The sequence below is a fragment of the Dipteris shenzhenensis genome, chromosome 21 (genome assembly GCF_047967505.1).
Source record: "Dipteris shenzhenensis isolate YYH24624 ecotype China chromosome 21, Dip_SZ_1.0, whole genome shotgun sequence".
NCBI classification, from domain to species: domain Eukaryota; kingdom Viridiplantae; phylum Streptophyta; class Polypodiopsida; order Gleicheniales; family Dipteridaceae; genus Dipteris; species Dipteris shenzhenensis.
This window is the reverse complement of record NC_141616.1, coordinates 20804924-20829784: the sequence shown is the minus strand read 5'-3', so window position 1 is coordinate 20829784 and position 24861 is coordinate 20804924. Positions and strand designations below refer to the sequence as shown.

Here is a 24861-nt window from a genome sequence, read left to right as displayed (position 1 = left end):
ATGGGAATGTGCATTATCCTGTTCGACCAAGAGTACAGGAGTGACTGTGGCATAATATGAAAGGCATCATCCAACCAAGTGTCCTTGCCACTGAACTGAAAGAGGAAGGCATCCCAGGCTGCCCTCTCCAAAGAATGAATTCCACCCTGTCTGCCTCCCTTTTTGTCTGAAGGTAACTCAACAATGTTGAAGTCGCCACCAATGATCCAAGAATCTACAATGGGGACCCAAGAGAGTAACTCATTCTAAAAAGAGATCTGCTCCCCTCTATTGTTGGGAGCATAAGGATTGAGAAGACCAATCTTACGCCCTCCAATCGAAATAATGATCCATTGAGCTCTAGAAGGAGAGATAATACCATGACCAGCAACTAAGGGGAGAATAGAAAGAGAGACCGAAATGCGAGTACCTTCCCTTGTGCCCATAGCAGGCAACCAGAAGGTATGTCCTATAAGCAGTTTGCCAAACTTAGAGCAATCACTGGCATCTAGCTTGTATTCTTGGATAAAAAGGATATCAATAGCACCTCCAGTGACCTGGATGAAGCTGTTGGTTCCGGATCAGCTGCCTACGGCGACGGTGTGGAACTCCGCCTAGGCCCTGTATGTTCCAGCTGACTATCCTCATCGACAGGAGGATGCTGAATGGAAAGGCTTTCCCGATCTAGTAGAGGAGACCAGCTTCCCCTGGGCCGAAACACTCCTGCTGAGGGCATGAAACTCAACAGGTGAAAGGATCCCCACACCTGCTGAAAGGGAGGCCCTGTCAGAAGAAATCCAATGACCGAGACCCCTAAGGTGAAGGGCACAAACTCATCATCCATAAAAGTCGCCGAATTTGCAAGTGCCGAAAAAGAATAAGCAAGTCTGGCCGAGGAGTGCGAAGAAGACCTGCACTCGTGGAAGATGGAGGAGAAGGACCTGCCAGGCCTCTATCAGCAGAACTGGAGCTGGGGGTTGAGGAGGCCTGTGGCTGGGGTGAAGAGAAATCAGGAGCCCTCATCTGCGCCTGCACTTTCTCGATTGTCCTGACTGTGGCAAGAACTGTTTGCGAGAAAGAAGTACCTGTAGCCCCCTGGTGGTCAGAAACCAAGGGGTCAGAAACCAAAGTACTGGGACTGGGGGATCTAAAGGCCCCTCTTGATGTGGAACTGTAGTGTCTGGGGCTACAGCAACATCCACCTCTGGAGTCTGGAAGGCGTCTGTCTGAACATGATCAAAAGTCTCCTCCTGAGGTAAGGGAGCCGCTCTGAAAGCTCTCCATGTTAGTACTGGGTGTGCTGCGGGCATTGGGCACCCTGCTGCTCCTAGTGGTCCTGGGGTGCGTGAAGCAGGGCGCCCTGTTGCTCTTGGTGGTCCTGGAGTGCGTGGTATAGGGTGCTGGGGAGGTGCAGTCGTGGTAGTACGTGAAGGAGCTGCATCAGAAGACCTCTTGGGTCTTTCTCTCTTCCTTGGACAGTCTCTAGCAAAGTGCCCAAGGGTCCTGCAAATCCTGCACTGGTCCTCTCTACCTGAAATCTCGACTCTCTGTCGAAAGAGAGAGCCGTTTGGACGCTGAAGCATAATGTGGTCATCTGAGATGTTAGGGTTAGAGACAATGACCCTAACACGAGGCACTCCGTTTGCACTGACTGCCTCTGCCGAGGAAGAAGGCATGCCAGGAAGGGAGGGAATCTCAGTGACCACTCCGAATGTGGCTCTGATAGTGGCAAGCAGTCGATGATAGACCTGAGGAAGACTAGGAAATCTAATGAACAATGATGTGACCTGCCTGTCCTCGACCGGATCGAAGCCCAAGGTGTAGGGTAAAAGAAAGATCCTCCTCGATTCCAAAGCCAGGGGATTCGCTTTGAGAACAAAGGCTGTGGACTCGTGGGAGTCGAAAACCACTTGAAAGAATCCACGTCTCAAAAGTCGAATATTCCTGAGGTGTGGGGCGAGGTCTCTTGGTAACGCCGCCAACATCCCGTCTCTAGCCTGTGATTTGGAAGGGTGTGACTTAAAGATGCGGGCAAAAAGTGATGTGGAGCCCTCTAATTCCACATCTTTCTTGAGCTGCTGCAACTCGTCTTCTGAAAAAATGACAGTTCTCGCGGCCGGTGGAGGTGGACGGAGATTGACTGAATGGGGATCCATTCGCCAATCGATGTGAAAAGACCGATTCAAACACTGAAAAAGCTCCGTACGTGAAACTACTGCCCAGGACGCCCTGAACGCGGGTGCAGGAAGGAGGAGAAAGAGAGGGTAGGAGAGAGGGGAAGGGAAGGAGAGGATAGACTCAAGGGGGAGACGGAGGTAGGCTGAGGGGGAGGCGTGGGGAGCTGAGTTAGGAAGGAAGGGGACGGGGAGGGAGAGGGAGGAGGTTTTTTGTTTTTTTTGGGTCTCCTTGGGGGGGGGGGATAGGAGGGAGGGAAAGGGAGGGCGGGGGAGAGAAAGGAGGAGGAGGGGGAGAGGAAAGGAGGGCGGGTTAGGAGGGAGGGAAAGGGAGGGCGGGGGAGAGGAAAGGATGGGGGAGGGGGAGAGCAGCGGGGGGGGGAGAGGGAGGGTGAGGGAGGGGGGTGGGGGAGGAGAAGGGGGCGAGGGGGCTGGCGGGGAAAAGGGAGGGCGAAGGAGAAGGGGGCAGCGGGGAGGGGGGAAGCGGGGGGGGGGAGAGGGATGACGGGGGAGGGGACGGGGGAGGAGAAGGGGGGCGGGGGGGCTGACGGGTGAGGGAGAGGTAGGGCGGGGAGGGAGAGGTAGGGGCAGCAGGGAGGGAGAGGCAGGGGGCAGCGGGGGGGGGGAGAGGGAGGGCGGGGAGGAGGAAGGGGAGAGGGAGGGTAAGGGAGGAGGGAGAGGGGGCTGGCAAGAGGGGAGGGAGAGGAGGAGCAGCGAAGGGGGGAGAGGGGGGGCAGCGAGGCAGAGGGAGAGGGAGAGGGGGCTGGCTGAGAGAGGGAGAGGGGGGGGCAGTAGCTCACGGGGAGGAGCAGCAGCTGCTTTCATTTCCCAAGCATTCTCTTTCAGTTTTCACAATTTGAATGTCATTTGTCTTTAATATCCTTTTCCATACTGGATATGATCTTAATTAGGCTTAAAATGGCCTTGAATTTAAGAATGTAGGTGGTTGAAATGCCGACCAAAATTGCTCCTAAAACAACGAAAAGACACTCTCAAAAGTTAGGCCAAAGAAAGGTAAGGTCAAATTCCACGTGTGAATAAACGTATAGAAGGTACATCCTTAAGCAAAAAAAAGTAATTTGAAGCCAAAGGCCTATTTGTGGCATACAATTTGATACCATAGTTTCAAGAGCATTATGTGGAAGCATTAAACAATGTCACAGATGCTAACATGGCAAAGACAGGTGCCCCGTTGATGTGTTTGTTTGATGATTGATGATGTGGTGGTCAAATGTGTTGAAGTGGCATTGGTAATAGCTGCTGATGTGGCATTCTCCACATGTACAAAATTTAAGCCATTACACATTTCTTGCTTTGTTGAAACATAAGCTTCGCCTGAACATCTTCATGTCTATAAAAACACTCCTTCAATAGCATCTTCAAAAAGATAAAACCAGAGAAGGCCTTTGTAGCCAGAAAGAAGGTTACAAAAAACCAAAGAAAATTTAATAGGCACCAAACTGTCATACACTAGAGGATCTCAAAATTTCTGCCTTCAAATTTAGAGACTCAAAGACATTCCTCCTTACAAACCTTTCATTGTTTCCCCGATAGATTCTAGAGTGATTAATAATGCATCCTCCACTGATGGTGCTTCTTTGAGTCTCTTGGGATCCAAGTATGGTTGTTGTCTCGCCAGCTTTGGAAGAGATGAAAATTCCTGCATCGAAACAGGGTAATTTTCTTTATTATTTCCATCATGTGAGAAACTACCTGACAAACATATCAGGATAGTCTAAACACAATATAAATCTCCACTCAGAATATGATCCCCCATAGTGGTTTCAAATTTCCCTACAAGCTGCTAGATATACACACATAGCTTCCCTTTCTACCTTTCTGTGCCAAAATTATCCTACAGGCTGCTGCTAGATATACACACATAGCTTCCCTTTCTACCTTTCTGTGCCAAAATTATCCTAATGCATCTCACCTCAGAAGTGCCACTTTCCAAGAACACTCCTTTCAGCTTTCCTGTAACATACAAAGAGAGTTAAAACTTGCCATGTCGTATGGAAAACTTGCTTGGTCACAAGGTGATCAGTAATGTGTGGCTAACCTGAGTCAATCCAAAAGGCTGCATACTTGGGATTAAAATCTCCAATTTCCACAACCTCCCCAGCTGTATACAAAACATTTCAAACAGTCTGACATAAGTCTGAAATCCTATACAAGAAAAATGCAATGTGTGGCCTATAATAATTTTGCTCAGGCAAGCATCCTAGATTCTGAAAAGACTGTCAGAAAGAGTCTGCCTACCATTGTCTCCATAGAACTGCCACCCAACTTTCCTCGGACTCCCAGGGTATTCAAAAACTCGAAAATAGAAAAATGGCAAATAATCATACCTGAGAATGCAATCATATCAGCGACCCCTACACTATAATTCATCAAGAGCTAGTGCGCTACGACCATTACAGATCAGTTACATAAATAAAGGCTTACACTTCCTCAATCATATGCATTTACAATTGAACGGGTGGATGAAAAAACGTCCAGAAAGTTTTGTAATCAAGCAGGAGAACAACGTAGTATGAAATAATTATGTTCCAATTATATAGTTGATTAGAGGTAAAGAGTTACATGAACAAACAAGAAAGGTATACAAGGTCAAATTTTTTAATTGCTGAGTGCAATACTCACAGATCAGTCTGAATCTGAAGGAGTGAATTCACACAGTGCTGAGCAGACTTTCGAGCATGATCAACATGCTCCACCCGGGTAATCCTATCATAGATCTTTGGCATGCAATGAAGAAAAATGCCAAATATTAGCTTCATACTGAGCAACTCTTGAAATGATACTGGTAGAAAGCATATTCACATGCAAAATTTATTTGTGGGGATCAAAGAATGGAAGGAACCTATATCTACAATTGATAAAACCCAATCATGATCCTGCTGATCTAAGGCCGAAGTCCAGGAAACAACGACTATGATGACCATACCAATACAACATTGGAGATAATAGAAACCATAACATGTAATGAGCATATTCCCAATCCAACAAAATCCAAAACCAAATAATTTTTTTCTTTAAAAAAAAGTGTCAAACGGGAGCACAAGGAAAGGGACACACACACAAGGTTGAAGATCCCTTCCTCCCTACAGAAAAGAAAATAAGGGGAAATGGAATACAAGAGTTTCTAAATCAGCCCAAAGGGTAGTGTATGTTCGGGTTTGGCAGCTTATGCTCGGGTACTGATGAGAACATACATGCAGTCTTTTCCTCCCAAGTTTTTTGTCTTTTTTCTTTTTGGCTTTGTTTCATGTCTCTTCTAAACACACACTCTCTCTCTCTCCTAGATTCAGCAAGGGAAGACCTCACTTTTTTGAGATGCCATGTTTGAATACCGACGGTTGTTGAGTGAGAGCGAATGGCTCCCTGCTTAAACAAATTGCTTGAAGGCATTGCTCCACAATTTGGACAAAGGCTAGACATTGAAAATGCCTATGAGGAGCAATGCCAAATTGCAGATTTATATTGTCAAAACACGACATGCACAGGCAGCACTTCAGCATATCGAAGGAGGCTGCATTCGTAACCTTGACCCAATTTTGTGGGCCTGGCTGTCAGAAATCCCTCTATCATTCTGGTGCCCATTACTTTTGTGGATGATAGACCTTTATGTCCGATATGCCAAGATCATTTTGATACGGTGACCGGTTCTTAAGCCTTGTAACTAATTTAAAGGTTAGGAGTGCATGTCCAACCGGCAATGCTCCTCAAGCCCGACAATTGTATGATATTCTTGGTGTTATGCTCTAGCTGAGATAGCATGACCTCGGAAAGATCGGTGGGCATTTTCCCTTAGAGAACCAACTTCTGTAATATTTTATGTGCGTAAATTAAATGGTCAAGGGAAGTAACTGCCAAGGTCCTAGGTGAGGGTGTATTGGCATCGACTAGGTGGTTCTGAGTGCTCAGGCCTAGGTGCACCTAAATGTGTAAGAATGCCAAGGGGCGAATGTTTTAATTGTGCCTCAAGAGAGGGGTAAATGGTGTACCAAGCTAAAGGTCTAAAATGATGACATGTGGCAGGAGGGAACCATCTAGGGATTTGTGGGCTTGTGGATAGGCATGAAAAAAAGGAATTATGTATCTTGGGTAAGCATGCAATCCATGAGAAAGGCTGGGAGGAAAAATCTGATGCCATCGCCTGTGAATTGTGCCCGTGAATTGACGAAAGAAAGAGAGATTAGTAATTGAACGTATCATTTGGTATCATAGCGCAGGCGTGGGATATGTGACGACGAACAGTACGGAGGTGATGGCGCAACTTGATAGTCACGTTGTATCGCGTTGTGACTATTCTGCAGAGGTGGCTTCACGTGTATTGACATCTCCACGCGGGTGCATGTTTGACGGACAAATTCCCGACGGAATTCCTAAGGTGTAGCGATGGATATAGAGATGCGATGCAGGCGTCAACAATCCTGATCTTCGGAGAGAATAAGTGAACGAAGAAGGGGATAGAAGCACGCTATATGCAAATACGAGTGGACGGCCGATTTTTTCAAGGCACCCCGTCATAATTCACTTGGAATCTTCTGTGCGAGGTTGTGTAGACGGCGTGGACAGAGGCGATAGGCATTTACGTTGCAGAAATTACGTAATTCCTTACTGTGGCAGACATCGTGGTCCACGAAATTTACCGTGAACACAGAAGAAATCCATGTCAGCCTTGGGAAGGCAGGGACGTACGGTTCGCGTAGGAATCTCGGAAGACAGGCGTGAATACAGTCTTGAACACTCACTGATCTGCAGCTAGCTTAGGACCAGGGAAATGATCGGGATATCTGCGTTACGTGGAGCTTCCAGGGGGCATCTTTTTTCCCTTCTATACAAATTTTCAGTTTTCAGTTGCAGTCTATTTATTCCTGTACAGCAAAGGGGAATTTGAAGTGTGATATACTTTTGAAGTTTTGAGGTACGGAAAGAAAGGGGAAAAAAATAAATAAATCTATTTTCCCTTTTGAAAGAATGGAGGCAGAGGGACAAGATTCCAGGGCAAATCCTGGTGAATCTAGAGCGCGATCTACGCAACAAGTGTCCCATCACACAATACCTACTCTGGTGGGTAGGATTTCTGTACTAGAAGATGCCTTACAACAGATCATGAACTAGCAGCTTCAAGTGAACGCTGGTCAAAATGAAATTAGAGAGATGGTGCAAGCCTTGTCGGCTAGACCATCTAGAAATGAAAAGGGCAAAGCTCCAGCAGAGCCAGAGTCCAGTATACAGTCGTCGGAACGTGCGAAGGTCAAGGTACCTAATAATGCCAATTATAGACTGGAAAAGTACGCTGGTCGTATGACCGAGCACAGTTCTGATGTGATCGAGGTTTGGTTACACAAGTGGGAAGAAGCCTTCGCCATTTGTGAAATTAGATCTGATCTAAAGAAAATCCGCGAGACCACTCACCTGTTTATTAAGGCAGCGGATAGATGGTGGATAAAGCAACAGAAAGATCAGGTTGCCCCTACCACCTAGGAAGGGTTTAAGGCTGAATTTAAGAAACACTTTCTTCCACCTGACGAAGAGTCCCGAGCATGGGATGCTTACAAAATCCTTCGCCAGAGGAATTTGTCGGTGGTAGAGTACACTGACAAGTTCAGGGAATGTGTTATGAAAATAACAGACCCTCTCCCTATGTCGGTTCAGTTGAAAGACTATATCTATGGACTGAACGACAAGATTAAAATGGAAGTTCGGACTAAATATGTGACTACATTGGATGAATCTATTGCAGTAGCCCTGAACTATGAGGATGCCAAAGGCAGACCTAGTGGGTTTGTGTAGGCAGGGACTCAGCATGAGTACCCGAGAAAAGGGGGATTTCAGAGGAAATGGACTTCAAAGGCAAGTGTCTCGCAGCCAAGTGGCCAAACCAAGCAGGTGAAGCCGGTTAAGGGAAAAGCAAAGACAAGTACCACCGTTGGGGTAAAAAGAAAAGTAACTCCAATGGCCGCCCGGGCTTGGTCAAAGTCCTCGTTGACCCCTGAGCAAAAAGAAAAAGCTAGAAAGAAGGATTGTGCTTCGGCTGCCTTCAGGAACATCAGTGGAAAGATTGTCCACTAAACAAAGACCGTCGCACGGCCAATATGATAATATCTGAATGCGACGCGGAAATGCAAGAGAGTCCCAATGCGGAACATATGCAAATGCCATTGGCGGGACCTTCTTAGAGGTTAGTACCTGTGTTGTTAAGTGTGTCTGTTACTAAGTTAGTAAGCGGTGCACCCGATAACATCCTTTCAAAGCCCGCAGCAACGGGGTATATGGTTTTCGATGAGCCCGAGTTGATTAAAATGAAAGGGCAAGTAGCCAATCATGATGTGATTGTATTGTTTGACTCAGCCTCAACACACAATGTAATTAACTCGAAGCTTATTAGGAGGCTCAAGTTGAAAACTAGTCCGTCTGACTATGCTTATACGGTCATGATGGCGGACAGAAGTTCAACTGAAGTATGGGACCAGAGGGTTACCTAGTTGGAACTTCGAATTCAGGACTATGTTGAGAAGCTGGACTTTGAGTTGACCAGGCTTGCTCACGCAGATATAGCCCTAGGCATGGCTTGGCATTTTTGGAAAAATCCAGCCATTGATTGGAAAAAGCATATTTACCAGTTCAATATGAACGGGGTAGAATATGTTTTGCGAGGTGAAAAGGATTTACCTCGAGGACCATTGATTTCAGCCATGGAAATTCGGAAGACTCCGAAAGAGTTTCTGTGTCTGTGTATAGCATCGGTAGAGTCGATTGATGATGCATCGGCTAGCACTGAGGCTACCCAAGATGGAGAAATGTCCGAGTTGGCTAAAGAGATATCGGAGAAGTACTCTGATTGTTTTAAGGATGAGTTACCTTATGAATTACCTCCAGAGCGGAATGTTCAGCATAAAATTAAGCTTATCCCGGAGGCAGAACCTGTAAATAGACCTCCCTATAGATTAAGCTTTACAGAAGAAGCTGAGGTGCGAAGACAACTGGAAGAATACCTCAAGTTGGGGCAGATTCAACCCAGTTTTTCACCTTTTGCTTTGCTAGTGATATTAAAGAAGAAGAAAGATGATACTTTTCGTCTCTGTATAGATTACAGAGCATTGAATAATATCACTATTAAGCACAGGTATCCGATGGCTCAGATCAATGATTTGCTAGATGTATTACATGGGGCCGTAATTTTCAGTAAGATAGATCTTAAGTGTGGCTACCATCAGATCCGTATTAGAGCCGAGGATGTAAATAAAACCACTTTTAGAAGCACGTTTGGTTATTATGAGTTTTTGGTAATGCCCTTTGGACTTACCAATGCTTCAGCTACATTCGTCATGCTTATGAACGATTTACTACGTCCGTATATCGAAAACTTTGTAGTATATTTTATTGACGATATTCTGGTATTTAGTAACAATATTACTGAGCATCACGAACACTTAAGAATAGTGTTCAGTACTTTGAGGAAAGCCACTCTTTATGTAAATAAGAAGAAAACTATACTGTGTATGGTTAGACTTGAATATTTAGTATTCATAATTACTCCTGAGGGGGTAGAAATGGATCCAAAGAAGGTGGTTGCGATACTGACTTGGTCAATCCCTCAGAGTTTGACCGCTTTGCGATCATTCTTGGGATTTGTCCAATTTTATCGAAGGCATATCAAAGGATATTCCGAAATAGTATCGCCATTGACTGATCTGACCTCAGATAGAGTACCTTTTATATGGGGACAGAATCAACAGGAAAGTTTTAACACCATAAAACAAGCCATGGTCAGAGAACCGGTGTTAAAAATAGTTGATCCCTAGAAACCGTTGTTCCTTGAAACCGATGCAAGTGGCATTGCGGTAGGAGCAGTTCTCCTCCAAGAGGGAAGGCTAGTAGCCTTTGAAAGCAAGAAGCTTTCTCCCTCTCAACGAAATTGGCCAACTCATGAATTATAGAGTTGTATGTTATTGTCCATGCTTTGAAAACATGAAGACATTATTTGTATGGATCAAAGTTTTATCTGGATGTTGATCATGATACTCTGAAACATTTTTGTAAACAACCTGACTTGAGAGGCCGCCAAGCTAGGTGGACAGAACTTATGCAAGATATGCCATAAGGGATGGTATGCTGAAAAGAAATGGCAAGGTAGTAGTACCTAATCAGAATGATCTCAGGCAGAGAGTCATTCAACAATGGCATGATAGCCCATGTGCGGGACATCCAGGAGTCGAGAAGACATATGATCTCGTGAAGCGAGATTTCTTTTGGCCAAAGATACAGCCCTTGGAGATACCACTAAGTAAGTGGGAGAGCATTTCCATGGACTTTATTGTAGGTCTGCCTACGACACAAGGTGGATATGATTCTATCCTTGTGGTGGTTGATCGTCTTACCAAGATGGCTCACTTCATTCCAACTAGAGAATCTGTTAGTGTCCCACAAGTGGCGGATTTGTTTATTAAACATATATTTCGTCTGCATGGATTACCCAAATCCATAGTGTCAGACAGAGATGTCAAATTTACCGATCATTTTTGGACTGCGGTATTTGAGACACTAAGGACTGAGTTGGGAATGAGTAGTGGGGATGGATGGTCAGACAGAAAGAATCAACCAAATTTTAGAGGATATGCTTAGAGCATATGTGTCATTGAGGCAACATACATGGGACAAGTGGTTGCCATTGTTGGAGTTTGCCTACAATGATAGAAAACATTCCTCTACAGGGTTCAGTCCGTTTGAACTGAACTATGGTGATAGACCAGTGAATCCAACTATAGTTGGAATACCTCAGAAAGTGCCTAGTGCCGCGAACTTTGTGGTTTAGATGCGGGAGATGCTAGCACTTGCGAGAGCTAACATCCGCCAAGCTATGGATAGAGCTAAGGTGTATGCGGATGAAAACCGATCCGCTAGAGAATTTAAGGAAGGAGAAAAAGTTTTTCTGAGAGTTCCTTCACAGGAGAGTGTGCTAAGTTATCACCTCGATATTGTGGGCCATGGTTAATTCTAAAAAGAATAGGCAAGGTAGCCTATAAATTAGAATTACCACAAGGTTGTAAGGTGCATCCAGTGTTTCATGTTTCTCGTTTAAAGAATTTTTTGCATACAGAGGACTCACTAATCGAAGGTGTTGTTTTGTTTCAGGAGATAGAGGATAATGCAAGACGCAAACCAACATGAATCCTGGACCGAGGAACAATGCAAGTACGCAATCGGAAGATACCCACGGTGTTGGTTGCATGGCATGGTCTACCTCTATTAGAAGCTACCTGGGAATCCGTATACCAGTTACGGAGAGTGTTCCTAGATTTCATCATCAAGGACGCTGATGCTTGAAGAGGGAAGGAATGTTATGCTCTAGCCGAGATAGCATGACCTCGGAAAGATCGGTAGGCATTTTCCCTTAGAGAACCGACTTCTGTAATATTTTATGTGCGTAAATTAAATGGTCAAGGGAAGTAACTGCCAAGGTCCTAGGTGAGGGTGTATTGGCATCGACTAGGTGGTTCTGAGTGCTCAGGCCTAGGTGCACCTAAATGTGTAAGAATGCCAAGGGGCAAATGTTTTAATTGTGCCCCAAGAGAGGGGTCAATGGTGTACCAAGCCAAAGGTCTAAAATGATGACATGTGGCAGGAGGGAACCATCTAGGGATTTGTAGGCTTGCGCATAGGCATGGAAAAAAGGAATTACGTATCTTGGGTGAGCATGCAATCCATGAAAGAGGCTGGGAGGAAAAATCTGATGCCATCGCCTGTGAATTGTGCCCGTGAATCGACGAAAGAAAGAGAGATTAGTAATTGAATGTATCATTTGGCATCGGAGCAACATTTTCATCTGATCCTTGGTTGCGCAGAATGTAACATGTTGGTACTCCTATCTCTCTCTCTCTCTCTCTCTCTCTCTCCCCCCACAGCATTTAATTTGTAAGATTGGATATATTCTTGTCTTATGAAGGCATAAGAATAGAATGATCTCCATTTATTACCCCCTTCGTAGGCCCCCCCCCCCCCCCCTTCCCCTTTTTCCTCCCGCAAAAAAAAGGGGGGTTGGGGGGAGGGGGGATTGGAAAGGGGGAGGGGGTGGAAGAAAAGAATGGGAATGCAGGCGACAGTCAACCTGCCCTGCTTTTGAAGGCCCAGACAGCTTTGAAAATTCAAATTTATGTAAGCCTCAATTATTTTTACAACGAGACACTAAAGAAACGTATATGTCACTTGCCATAAATACCCATAAGAAGTTATGCCAGCATGCTCACTCCCAAGCTATGTAGAACTATACATTCATCTTGAAGAAGAAAGTGAACAGACCAAAACTCCAGCTCCAAATGTGATAACAATAGGGTTAATAAGGAAACATAAGAAACACACAAGGTTGAAGCAGCATTGTCCAAGTAACAAGCATCATATAAATTTTCGAGGCAGTTTGTTTGAGCTGCTCCTCCCTTCCTGTGTCCCTGCCCCAACATTTCCCTCCCTGCCAGCCCTCACTCCTCCACCTTGCCATCTTATTCTCAGACCTCACATGCCTTCTGATGTGCCCTCCATGCCCATAGATGGCTTAGCATGCGTGTGACCCTTGGCATGTCCCCTCCAAGCCCACAAGAAAGAAGAAGGGAAGGGGGAGAATGAGCAGCCAAGCAGAGAGGGAGGAGCGGGGGGGAAGAAAAAGCCCACTGCTGGGCAGATCACAAGCCACAGGATAGGAGGAGACAACAAACCCCAAAGGTTTAGCTTCAAAAACCCTTGAGACTTAGGATTTTCACAAGCTTCCACCCAAATTCTGAATTTGTATCGAGTCAATTTCATTCAGCCCACTACAAAGCCTCTTGCAGCCAAGCTATTTCCGCCTTCTTCAGATCTCCTCATTGTCGAGCCAGCTAAAAAACCCCCTCCCTGAGAGGTGCAAAGACTCTAAAAGATCCTCCCCCTAACACCCAGGTTGAGACACCCTCCCTTCTTGCCCCTTCATTCCGCCTCTACTCCAATAGCCTCTACATCTGCCTTTGACTTTTATAGTTATAGTGAATAGAAGGATAATTTTATGGGGGAAAAAATTTACAGGTATCTTTGTTAATGTAAAATCTCTTTCAATGATCACATTAAAAACACTGTCAACTATCATTGGCATTTCTTGTTTAAGACAACCTTCAAGGGGAAGGCCACCACATCTCCAACAGCCCAAATCCAAGGAGAACTTGTTCTGAATAGAACAATTTAAACCGGAGTTATTAGATGCGTCACAAATCACACAATCTTAACAGAGAGGGAAACATTCAGAAATTCAAGAGTAAAATTTTAAAACAATGAAGCAGTATTTACAGCAATGCCTCCCATAACCATATCAAGGCCCGAATCTGCAAATGGACTGATAACAGGCTTGGCACCAATTCCCACAGCTACCTGGCTCAAAATAAATCACAAAATGAGCCTTGATCATTGATGGCACATGCTTGGTCAGTGCATTTTTATCAAACCACCCTCCAAGCAAGTATATATATATATATATATATATATAGAGAGAGAGAGAGAGAGAGAGAGAGAGAGAGAGTTTGAAAATATGCTCACAGTATCTCTCTCTCTCTCTATATATATATAGGTAGGTAGGTAGGTAGGTAGGTAGGTAGGTAGGTAGGTAGATAGATAGATAGATAGAGAGAGAGAGAGAGAGAGAGACTTTGAAAATGCAAGAACTATGCTTACAGTATCAGCATCAATAATAGTCCCATTGGACAGTTCCACTGCAGAGACTCTTCCATCATCTCCAGATATAATCTTTGCCACTGTCATACCCTAGATTTGACCAGAAAGTTGCTACTGTGAGAAAAGAATTGTGAACCTAAATGCTTCCAAATCCTGAACCTCTTGAATAAGGAGATTTCCATTCTGATAAGAAATGGTGATGGATTTTATAATTGCATTCATTTGGTGAATGAATAGGAAGACAATCTGCTTTCATTTACCAACATGTAAGCCCACAATTTTCTATTTTCTGGAATAAAGATCCTTTCTGTCATATAAATAACAATACAAAATAAAAAGACTCCTTTGTTCACCATGTGCCTGCCTGTTGGTCCATAACAAACTGAGGGGAAAAAAATAAACTCTCTTTGACTGTACAAGTTTTTTTTCCCTGCAGAAAGAACTTCTATTTAAGTATGAAAGAAACGCCCAAAGCAAAGCTCAAGGGAAAAGTATATCATGCATGAATGAGAAAACAGACCCAAATAAGTCAAAATAAACAAAAATAAGAGAGCTACAAAAACTCCCGTAAGATAGCACAAGTTTTGACCATGCAGATGAAAGAAACCCAGAAACAGTACTCGGCCAGCTACAATAGTGCCAAAAAATGCCATGCAGTCAGTCAAGAATTAGACACCTTGTTTTGTCTAAAAATAAACTTCTACAATTTGAAAACTAAGTGCGTCTTGCTCATTTGTCCTTATGATGCGCTGCTTGTGAGGTCATTGCTTCTATCATGGAAATTTTAGATGTCTGCTCATGCTTTGACAGGAAGTTGTCTCTACGATTGTGCGGGCCTTAGTTTGTGGAGGAGCATTGAGTCACTTCACCTAGACAAAGTTACTATATTGCATGAGGAGTGGCACGGCTTGTTGGGCATTTGATTTTAAAAAACACAAAAGGGGGTCCGCATTCCAGAGGACCTATTGCAGGATGAGGAGGTTCGGCTGGTTATTGCAGAGATTTGGTAGCAGCTAGAGTCAGTACCCTCTGAGGGCTGGGCTTCGTGGGTGGCAGATGCAATTCAGAGGAGTAGCAAGGAGTTGCAATCTCACGCCCTTAGATGGAGGAGGGATCTTTAGGAGCGCGAGCGTGCACTGCGATGAGACCTTGCCTCCATAGAGAGGCTCATGGAACAGGACCCAAGATCCCAGTGGCTTAGTGATAGATTTGGGAGTGCGTACCTTGAGCTCCAGAACACAGAGGTTCGGCGGGCTGATTTTTCCTACCACTCCACCTGGGTCCGTTGGCTTTAGGAGGGAGATAGGATGACGAAGCAGTTTTTTCAGACCATTGGGCCTCGATCAACAGGCACGCAGCTACAGTAGGGTATCTTGCACACTGATCCACATGAGATTTTAGAGCTAACCACAGATTTCTACAGCTAGATCTTTCAGGCAGAGAGGGTGACTCTAGCTTGCCTTGTGGCCCATGAGTTAGTTTGGGACCATGTTCCGACAGTAGTCTCGAGGGAGTTGCGCAGGAGACTGGAGGAGCCTTTCACGGATGAGGAGCTTTAGGATGCCCCTAAATGGCGCCTTTGGCTTTGGGAAGATAGACCCCTGAGGGAGGTATAGTGGGATCCGGGAAAGTGGTTTTGGCCTTCCAGGATTTGCCTTATCGAGCAAGTGGACAAGGTGCCCTTCTTTTCCTATAACACTCAGATTGGCAGGAGGCTTCAGATGGACTCTTCGACATGGACAGGTGTGTCATTTATACGAGCAAAAACCTAGGGGTTAAAGGCCACTGTACCTTAACCCCAATTATGTACAATACTCAAACACATATTTATGGATGACATAGAATATTAGGGTGTTCTACACCCACCAAAACTTGTGTGACTGTCTCTTCTACCCCTCCCTCTCTCTCTCACCTTCTTTCATTCTGCTTCCATTGTTGGGATCTCTCAACTAGTATCAGAGCACAGGTGTGAGCCTAGAGCCCAAAGTCTATTGCTACAGCTCTGTGGGAAGAAGAAGAAGCTCTAGTGGGTGTCTTTACGTGGAGTGGTTTTTTGCAAGCTAGCAGGTGGTTTTGGAGGCAAAAAGATAGTCTATTTTAGACCTGAGAGTCTTGTGATGAAGATATCTTTCTCTAGAAGGTGAATCTCATCGACAAACTTCGGTTGACCACCAGTCCTAGTTCCATGGACTATCAGATTGAACTCGCAAATGGAACTACCTTCTTGTGCAACACCAGGATCAAAAACTTGTCTTTTCGCATCCAACATTATACGGACAAGTTGAACTTCGACATCATGCCTCTTTCTCGGTACGATGTCATACTCGGACAATAGTGGCTCTACGACTATGATCCATCAATCAGTTTTCGCAGCCATACTATCCAGTTTGTCCACCAAGGAAAACTTATTGAGCTAACTAGTTCTAGGGACTCTCCTTTAACCCCAGTTGCCTCTGCCCTACAAGTAAAGAAGTGGGTTTGTAAACGCCAAGTAACGACTTCACTTCTGTTGGTTACGGCAGTAGAGGAGACACCAACAAAGGATCCTCCTGAATACCTCAACCAACCTTTTTTCCAGCCCTACCTGGATATTTTTCCACAGGAATTGCCAAAGCAGTTACCACCTCGACGACCAGTGGATCACCCAATCGAACTTATTCCCGGCAGTAATCCACCGTCGAAACCTCCTGATCGGGTTTCTTACACTCAAAATGAAGAAATCTAAAGATAGGTGACCGAACTACTCGACAAAGGTCACATTCGGCCCAGTCGTAGCCCTTTCGCATCTTTTATACTACTTGTGGAAAAAAAGAATAAGTCAATGCGCCTCTACATCGACTACCGAGCCCTCAACAAGCTCACTATCAAAAACAAGTATCCATTGCCTCGCATCGATGACCTCTTCGATCAACTTCTACACGCAACACAATTCTCAAAGATTGATCTTCGTTCAGGTTATCATCAAATTCGCATACAAGAAGGCGATGAGTACAAGACAACTTTTCGAACAAAGTATGGACACTATGAATGTTTGGTCATGCCTTTTGGGTTAAACAATGCCCCGCCCACATTCATGACACTAATGAACGACATCTTCAGGCCTTTCCTCGATAAGTTCGTCATCGTTTACCTCGATAACATCCTCGTTTTCAGCAGATCCCTACATGAGCACAAACAACATCTTCACCAAGTTTTTGAAGTTCTCCGCACAAATTCTCTCTACATCAACATTGAGAAGAGTGAGTTCTTCAAGACCCAACTCGAATATTTGGAACATGTTATTTCAGCTCAAGGCATCTCTGTTGATCCCAAGAAGGTCGAGGTAATCCAAAAATGGCCTACTCCTAAGAATGTTCATGATGTCCGCTCTTTTCTCGGATTGGCAAACTTCTACCATACAAAGGTCTATCAGTTTTCCGAAATTGCAGCTCCTATGTCCGAATTATTGAAAAGCACAACAGTTTTTCAATGGCTTTCCGAAACAGAGTATAGTTTCCAACAACTCAAGCAAGCTCTCACTACCACACCAGTTATGGCTATTGCTAACCCAAACCTTCCATTTGAGGTCATGACCGACGCTTCCGACATCGCTACAGGAGCAGTCTTGATGCAAGAAGGTAGAGTTATCTGATTCTGGGTGGTAGGCTGAACTAAACAGTAGAGTTGTACCCAAAGATTCGAAGAGTGAAATTCAAAAGTGACTGGTAAACTTAGGATCTTTGTCGGATACGATATTCTTGGGCAATCCATGGTGTCGGAAGATGTGTTGTATAAAGAGTTTGGCGATGTCCGGAGCCCGTGCACTGCTTTTGCAAGCAACAAAGTGTGCCATTTTGGACAATTGATCAACAATTACCATAATCTGAGTGTTACCTCGGGAGGATCGTGGTAGTGTTGTAATGAAATCCATGGAAATACTTTCCCACGAGGTTGAAGAAGTCCTGCTGGAAGTCGTCGGCTTGCTTTCATTTGTTGACAAGATAAGCAAGATGTAACCATTTTGATGACGTCGCTTTTCATCTGAGGCTAGTAATATGTTGCACTGAGTAACCTATAAGTCTTGTTGATGCCTGGATGGGCAGCATAAGGAACTACATGATGCTCTTTTAACAAAAGACGTCGAACATCCTTGTCATGTGGTACACAAACGCGATCTTGATAATACAGAATGTCGTCCATATAAGAATAGGATGAGAAAATCTTATATTCGGAAGTCGAAGGTTGATCTTTTGAAAGAACTTGTACTACTGTGCCGAAGTCTTTATCATTGAAATACTTCCCTTTGAATGAATTCGGAACATCCACAGATAATGTAGAGATTACTATAGCTGATGCTAGAGTTAACCTGCTCAGAGCATCTACAACTACATTGCATAGTCTTGGAATGTACTCAATGGTCATGTGAAAGTTGGCCAGAAACTCAACCCAGCGTGCTTGTCGAGCGTTCGTGATTGACTGAGTAAAGATATACTTTAGAGAGTAATGGTCTGTCTTGACCACCGAGTCGGCTCCCATGAGATAATGTTTCCAAGAGCGATAAGCATGTACAACGGCAAGAAACTCCTTATCATAAACAGGGTATCGGGTTTGGATATCGGAATGTTTATGGCTGTCAAACCACCAAGCTTGCGGGAGTCTGGAAGCAAGCGTGGGAATGGGCTCTAGAGACGGAAGCGCTCTCATACCAAATGTAGGAACAAAGTGGAGACAGGTTGTGGACACAAGTGAGCAAGAGTGCACACACAAGAAAGCTCCAATAGAAATGTTCAAAATGAAACAATACAAGTACTTGGTATATATAGTACCCAAGTACTACTGGTCAACCATAGGGTTGACTTTATGCCTACAACACCATATCTTTGTAATGTCTTACAACTATTACTTAATAGTGATCGCCAATCCCATAGATCCTAAAGGATCTAGCAAATAATTTAATAGAATCATATCATATATCTCCACTTTTAGTCTTTCTCTCTCTAGATATTGATTTTGCAAGTATCGTAAGATCTCTTGTAATGAGTGTCTTGGCTATCCCTACCTTAATAGATACATGAAGGTATTACAAGCATAACTTTTTTGCACACAATGTTATTGGCAGCTCTTGACTTGTGGTTCCCAAGACCGATTCGATTACCCATCCTTGGGTTATGCTTGATTATGGAGTCATAGTTGTATTGATGTTTTCTTTACCCAAATTTTGTGGTGAATGTATCATCTGAGTTTGAGTTGGCATGTTTGTTGTGGGTTGTTTCCTTGTACTGCCTGTTCTAAAAAACAATTCATTCAGAATCTATAAAGCCAGTATCAATCGTGTTTACAAATAGACACACATATCACCCTTCGACTAATAATGACAAGTTGGAAGAGGCGACTTGCTTGAGCATCTATCTTTTCATTCGGACTCAAGCTGGACGTAGATGCTGATTAATTGTTGGGGACACCTCCTAGATTATTGCCAGTGTCTCATTATATTTGACACTATCCTTGAGGCTTTTGATCATGGCTGCCTCTCATTTGTGCTCTCATGACCCAAGTGATGGAAGCTGAAACCGAGCCTCAGTGCTTTGAGGATGCTCAGGGCAATACTAGAAAGCCATGGAAGCTAAGATTAGATCCATTCAAAAGAATGCTACATGGGACTTGGTTGATGCCCCCATTGGCAAGAATGTAGTTGGCACCAAATGGATCTACAAAATAAAGTATCATGCAGATGGTACAGTTGAGAAGTACAAAGCCCATCTAGTTGCCAAGGTCTATCATCTCTTGCTGCGTTTTATGGTTGGTCTGTGTACCAAATGGATGTCAAGACCGCCTTTCTCAATGGGATCTCAAGGAGGAGGTCTATGTGCATCAGCCCCAAGGTTTTGTTACTCAGGGACGAGCACAAGGTATGCAAGCTCAAGAAAGCCTTGTAAGGGCTGAAGCAAGCGCCTCATGCATGGTATCATAAGATACATTAGTTCATGCTGTCCCAAAGCTTTGTTAACACTCATACAGAGCCAAATTTATATGTTCTGCAACAAAAATCAGATTCGGTCATGCTTGTGCTTTATGTCGATGACATCATACTCACTGGCAGTAATTTGCAGCAAATTGCAGCAATGCATTCCGTCTTGTGTCAGACCTTTGACATGACAGATTTGGGCCTCTTACACTACTGTCTTGGCATTGCATTTTGGCAAACCCAAGGGGGGATTTTTATGTCACGGACAAAATATTCGAAGGGGTTGTTGCAGAAATGGAGAAATGTAAGCCTGTGGCCACTCCATTGGAAAAGGGAATCAAGCTGAGTAAGCAGCTGAAAAGTTTGATGGCACATTGTATCGGCAGTTGGTAGGTAGTTTGATCTACTTATGCTCTACGCGGCCAAACATTGCCTATGCCACAGGGCTTCTCAGCCAGTTCATGCATTGTCCCACAGTCACGCATTGGAATGCAGCAAAGAGGGTTCTCAGATATGTACAGGGTACACTTTTCTATGGGCTGCATTATGCTTCAGATGGTGACATTTCTCAGAGTGGCTTCACTGACTCAGATTAGTCAAGAGACATCCATGATTGCAGGTCCGCTTTCGGCTATTGCTTCTCATAGGGCTCATGGCTCAGTAGGAAGCAAGATTGCGTGTCTCTCTCCTCCAGTGAAGCAAAATACAAAGCTGCAAATTCAGCCATCATGGAATGTATGTGGTTAAGGAAGCTTCTGCATGACTTGCATCATGCTGAAGATGGTGATGCAACTCCGATCTTCTATGACAGCCAGAGTTGTATTGCTAATAGAAACACTGCTGTAATTCATGCTCGCATGAAACACATAGAAAATCACTATCGTTATGTGCGGGATTGTATCACAAATGGCTTCATTAATCTCACATATTGTTCCACTGAGGTAAATGTGGCAAATATCTTCACTAAAAGCCTGTCAACGCCTCTCTTCACATGACATCAACATGGCTTGGGGATACGAGACATTCAAACAATGTTCACTTCTTGTTCTCTTGTGTTCACAACTCTTCTCCATTCTTGTTCTTACAAAGGGACATAATGCAAATGGAGCATGTATATTAACATATTTCTAAACCTAATCTAGTGTGTCATAGTTAGTCCACATTGCGTGTCTCCTCCTCTACATTGTGATCCTCCAATATCGTCCATCTGCCCCTTCAACTTAAAAAAAAAATCGCAATGAAGATCAAAACAGAGAACCTCTAAATACAACGATAACGGACTTGTTTCTAATGCAACTGTACAAACCAAGTGACACATCGAGTATTAGTGAGGGGTTACATTGGCAATTGCATGATTCCTTGTAGCAGGAATGCCATTTGACAGCATAAGTGATGTGGTTTGTTAGATATTAACAATTGAATGGGACTCGTTTCCAGGCCAAGCCCAAACATACACAGTGGCAAATATATTAACCCACAATTTGTTCTAGATCCTACTCAAAACATGCACACAAGCAAGTATAACCTTCACGCTCAGATCTCAAAATAGATGGCCACATGTTGTGAACCAATAAATGAATAAGTATGTCCACAAGTAGGACCAAACTGAATATAAAAGGCAACTCACAACCTATACCATGTGGATAGCATTATGCCACTCCACTGTTGCTAGACCAATTGTTGCAGACCCTCCTGTTCTCTCATTCTGCTGTGTGCCTCCCAATGAAGGTCATCAATGGCTTAGGGAGGAGTCCCAAAATTCATTTGTCAGCTCCCTTTCTGCTCTAGTGTTCTGCTCCTTTGATGAGGTCTACAATAGCTAAGGGCTGCTGGATAAACTCTGTTTGCTGGTTGCTGCTGCCCAAGTAACCACTTGCTAGTGCCTGATACACCCTGCAGTAGCTGGGCTGAGCTGCACATTACCCCCCCCTCCCCTCCCCTGCATGTGGGAGGGCTTTCATAGGGCTCCCTGATCAGGCCAATTGGCATTCCCCCGCATTGTTATGCCAACCTGTACAAGGCACCTACTGGCTAACCGTGACTAGCAGCCCAGTCCCCAGCCAGTGGGGCCACTGGCCTATGCCTGCCCATATTTTAGCACTGCAGCAGCTCCATGTGCCCCTTCAAATGGGCCATACACTGGCTGCTCTCCACCTCTACATAAGGGCCCATGTCTGGTCCAAGGGGATGGCCAACACCATGGCTGTCCTACAGACAGATCTGCCACTGTGGATGATCATACTTGAACCAAGAAGGATATCTTTTGTTCTGCCACCCACATGGGAGCCCCTCTATCCCTCATCATTCCCCGTAATGTTCTATAGGTGTCACTCTACCACGTTCTCATCATGTGGGGGTATAAAAACCTAGCAGGCATGGTGTCACTATCTTGGGGCGATTTTCTCTGTTGACGGATGCCTGAGAGATCAAAACAAATCAATTTGTGTCTCGAGAAGAGGCTATTACACGGAGGAAATATCAATCATATGGGAACTAGACCTACTTCTCCAGTATGACTGACCAAAGAAAGTGCACATTGTTCATGTAAAACGAGTAGCAAGTACCTCTTTACATAGGCTCCCATCCTCAAGTCCATGTTCTACAAAAGCCCGGGCTGCATAACCTGCTGCATTTCCCCCACCAACAATAACGTACCTGTCAAAGGCATGCATGCCACACGTCAAATAATAAGGACCTATTATAGAATACCTGAGTAATAAGAAAGGGTTTATTGCTTGACCTTATGGACCATATTCATCAATTTACAGAGTAGTGTACCCACACAAAGCAAAATCAAAATTATATCCAAATTTTGATAATGACCCCAAGTGTCCTCGAGACTTGGATCCTTTTAAATTCTAGTATAAACACAGGAGGCACGACAAAGCAATGCATATCAAACAGAACTTCAAGTTCCATTTCCTTAATCAAGGCTCAGAACGCACTCTAGTTGGACTTTTGCAGTGCAATACCTCTGCAAATTTTTCTAAAGATTTCACGTGAGAAAATTTGGATAAAAGTTTCAATGCCATTCGACATTATACATATGATGACCAAACTGCAAATCGAATATAGCAGGAAGAGGGGATCCAACCATGTGGAAGCAGCTCACTGGCTCAAAACTTTATAAGTATCTGCACTAGAAGTGATAAACGGGGAAAGGGAGGGAAAGGGATCAAGATAGACGTTAAGCTAAAAGCCGTGGAAGAGGTCTTTGACAAAGACGAGCTTTTGAGATTGAGGCAACTACGTGTATTAGAAAATAAAAACATTGAATGTAAGGCAGATAATTGGACATTCCGCCGCAAACTGTCAGACCAAGCATCTGGTATTCCATCATTCCATAGAAAAGCAGAGTTCATAGATCAACATCACGTCTTGGTCTCCCAGTGAGACACGTAAACGCTTATTGGGCTGGGCCTTTCAGTGAGCTGCGAACGATAATGCAAACATGAACAATCGAAGTACAGCTTACCGAAAGAGAAGCCCACAAACTTACTCTTTGCTAAGGTTTGCATTAGCAGCGGAAGTGAAGGTAACGTATCGTTGAATTTTGGAAAACGTTGCTTTGACATAAGGATGCAAAGACGAGCAAAGAGCATTTCCATGCGAGGATTGCGGGCACCAGAGAGAAGCCCCATGCCGAAGCCCTGCCATTGCCATTCCCGGTATTGGCAAAGGTCACTTCAAGCTGATCCCTCGTTCTCCAAGGCTCGCGCTCGCTCTGTCTCTCTCTCTCTCTCTCTCTCTCTCTCTCTCGATCGATCAATCAATCGGATCGATCGATCGGTCTTGTTCTCGAATTGATACACTAGGCTACAAAAGTAGCTTCAATCGATCCCTCTCTCACTCTCTCTGCCCCAGGTAAACTCTTCACTCGTTCTGGGCGATTAAACACTCAACACCCGCGCTACTTGCTCGAGAGCAATTGCAAAGACGACCAGCAGAAATCTATAGTGAAAGCAAAACCCAAAAACCGGAGAAGATTATTGAGCAATACCTGGTTGAAAGCATTGCAATACCGCATAGTGCAGAAACCAGCAAACCATGCCATTTGTAAGGACGCGTGTCATGTAGCAGGAAGCACCACCCGCACTTTTCGCCATCAACCCAAGGGTCTCTTCACACGTTAAAAATTGCATGCATGCCACCAACAAGGCATAGTGCATTCCCACGTCAAGGAGAAAGCTTTGCCCTCCACCTCGAGAGTGAGTAAGGAGGTCCTATTTAAGGACAAGTTTCCGGTGGCGGCGATGGACCTAGGAAGGAGGGTGTCCCACCCGTGTGATGTTCACACAGCGCGCGGACATTGTGCCAACATTTTATTGCATGGATCTTGCCTTTCTTGGATGTTGCATAACCCTCTAGCCTGGCCAAAATTTGCAATTGGATCTGCTAGTCTTGACCGATGCTTGGGTGGCAGGGGGCGAGGGGGCATGTGTACTAGACGACCTTTCCTTCCACTAGACAATCGCATGGTCAAATAGTTGTGTGCCACATCAATGAACTCTCCTTTTGCAAGCCCGCCAACGTCTGCTCTGTCTAAACCCAACCTAAGTGTTCCCTCATGGCAATCGTTCAACTTTGCAAAATCAATAAAGATTAGATATGGAGCCACATTTCTCTCAACAAACCAACTTGCATCAAAGCCATCCTACTCGGAAGAAATGGTTATCTTGCATCATGACCATCCTGTCTCAAAGCTATAGCTCGTAACATGCCCATGGATGTTCCTCACGATAATACGTTTATCAATAATTATATGAACATGACAACATTGTAGTTAATATGCCGTCTCATTACACTGTTCATTGAGACACAAACCCACCAATGAGTCATGTTTACTCACAACTCTACCCACATCAACCAAAAAACTTTTAGAGAGGCCTCTCCTTGAAAGCTGGTTTGACCCCCATTTGAAATACTAGATTATTCCTCAGAGACCATATAGTGATTAATACTTCCGCTCTTATGTATTGCTAGCAAACATGTAAAGTAGAGGGAAGCCCCCATGTTGCCCAACTCACTACTAAAGGCGACAGATAAAGTAAAGGGAAGCCGCCA

The 24861-nt window shown here is 44.4% G+C and overlaps 1 protein-coding gene across 1 annotated transcript; it reads right to left on the bottom strand.

Annotated features, from left to right (window-relative positions):
- Window positions 1–3471: 3471 nt before the first annotated feature.
- LOC147888616 (monodehydroascorbate reductase, chloroplastic/mitochondrial-like) lies at window positions 3472–23687 on the bottom strand. Its single transcript, XM_087392328.1, has 10 exons — window positions 23297–23687; window positions 22362–22452; window positions 13854–13943; window positions 13456–13553; window positions 13299–13353; window positions 4797–4891; window positions 4413–4501; window positions 4213–4275; window positions 4087–4127; window positions 3472–3813 (listed from the first exon to the last, which is right to left on the bottom strand). Exons 1-10 carry the CDS (start codon window positions 23458–23460, stop codon window positions 3679–3681), a joined length of 921 nt encoding a protein of 306 aa, XP_087248454.1. The 5' UTR covers window positions 23461–23687; the 3' UTR covers window positions 3472–3678.
- Window positions 23688–24861: the final 1174 nt, after the last annotated feature.

What these genes read in the sequence shown, in the direction of transcription:
- LOC147888616 (XM_087392328.1), bottom strand. Translation starts at nt 23,460, where the DNA reads ATGGCAATGGCAGGGCTTCGGCATGGGGCTTCTCTCTGGTGCCCGCAA. An exon ending in ATGGGAGCCTATGTAAAGAG is followed by an intron (nt 13,944 to 22,361) that starts GTACTTGCTACT and finishes GGTCAAATCTAG; the next exon opens with GGTATGACAGTGGCAAAGAT. An exon ending in CTATTATTGATGCTGATACT is followed by an intron (nt 13,554 to 13,853) that starts GTAAGCATAGTT and finishes ATTTTGAGCCAG; the next exon opens with GTAGCTGTGGGAATTGGTGC.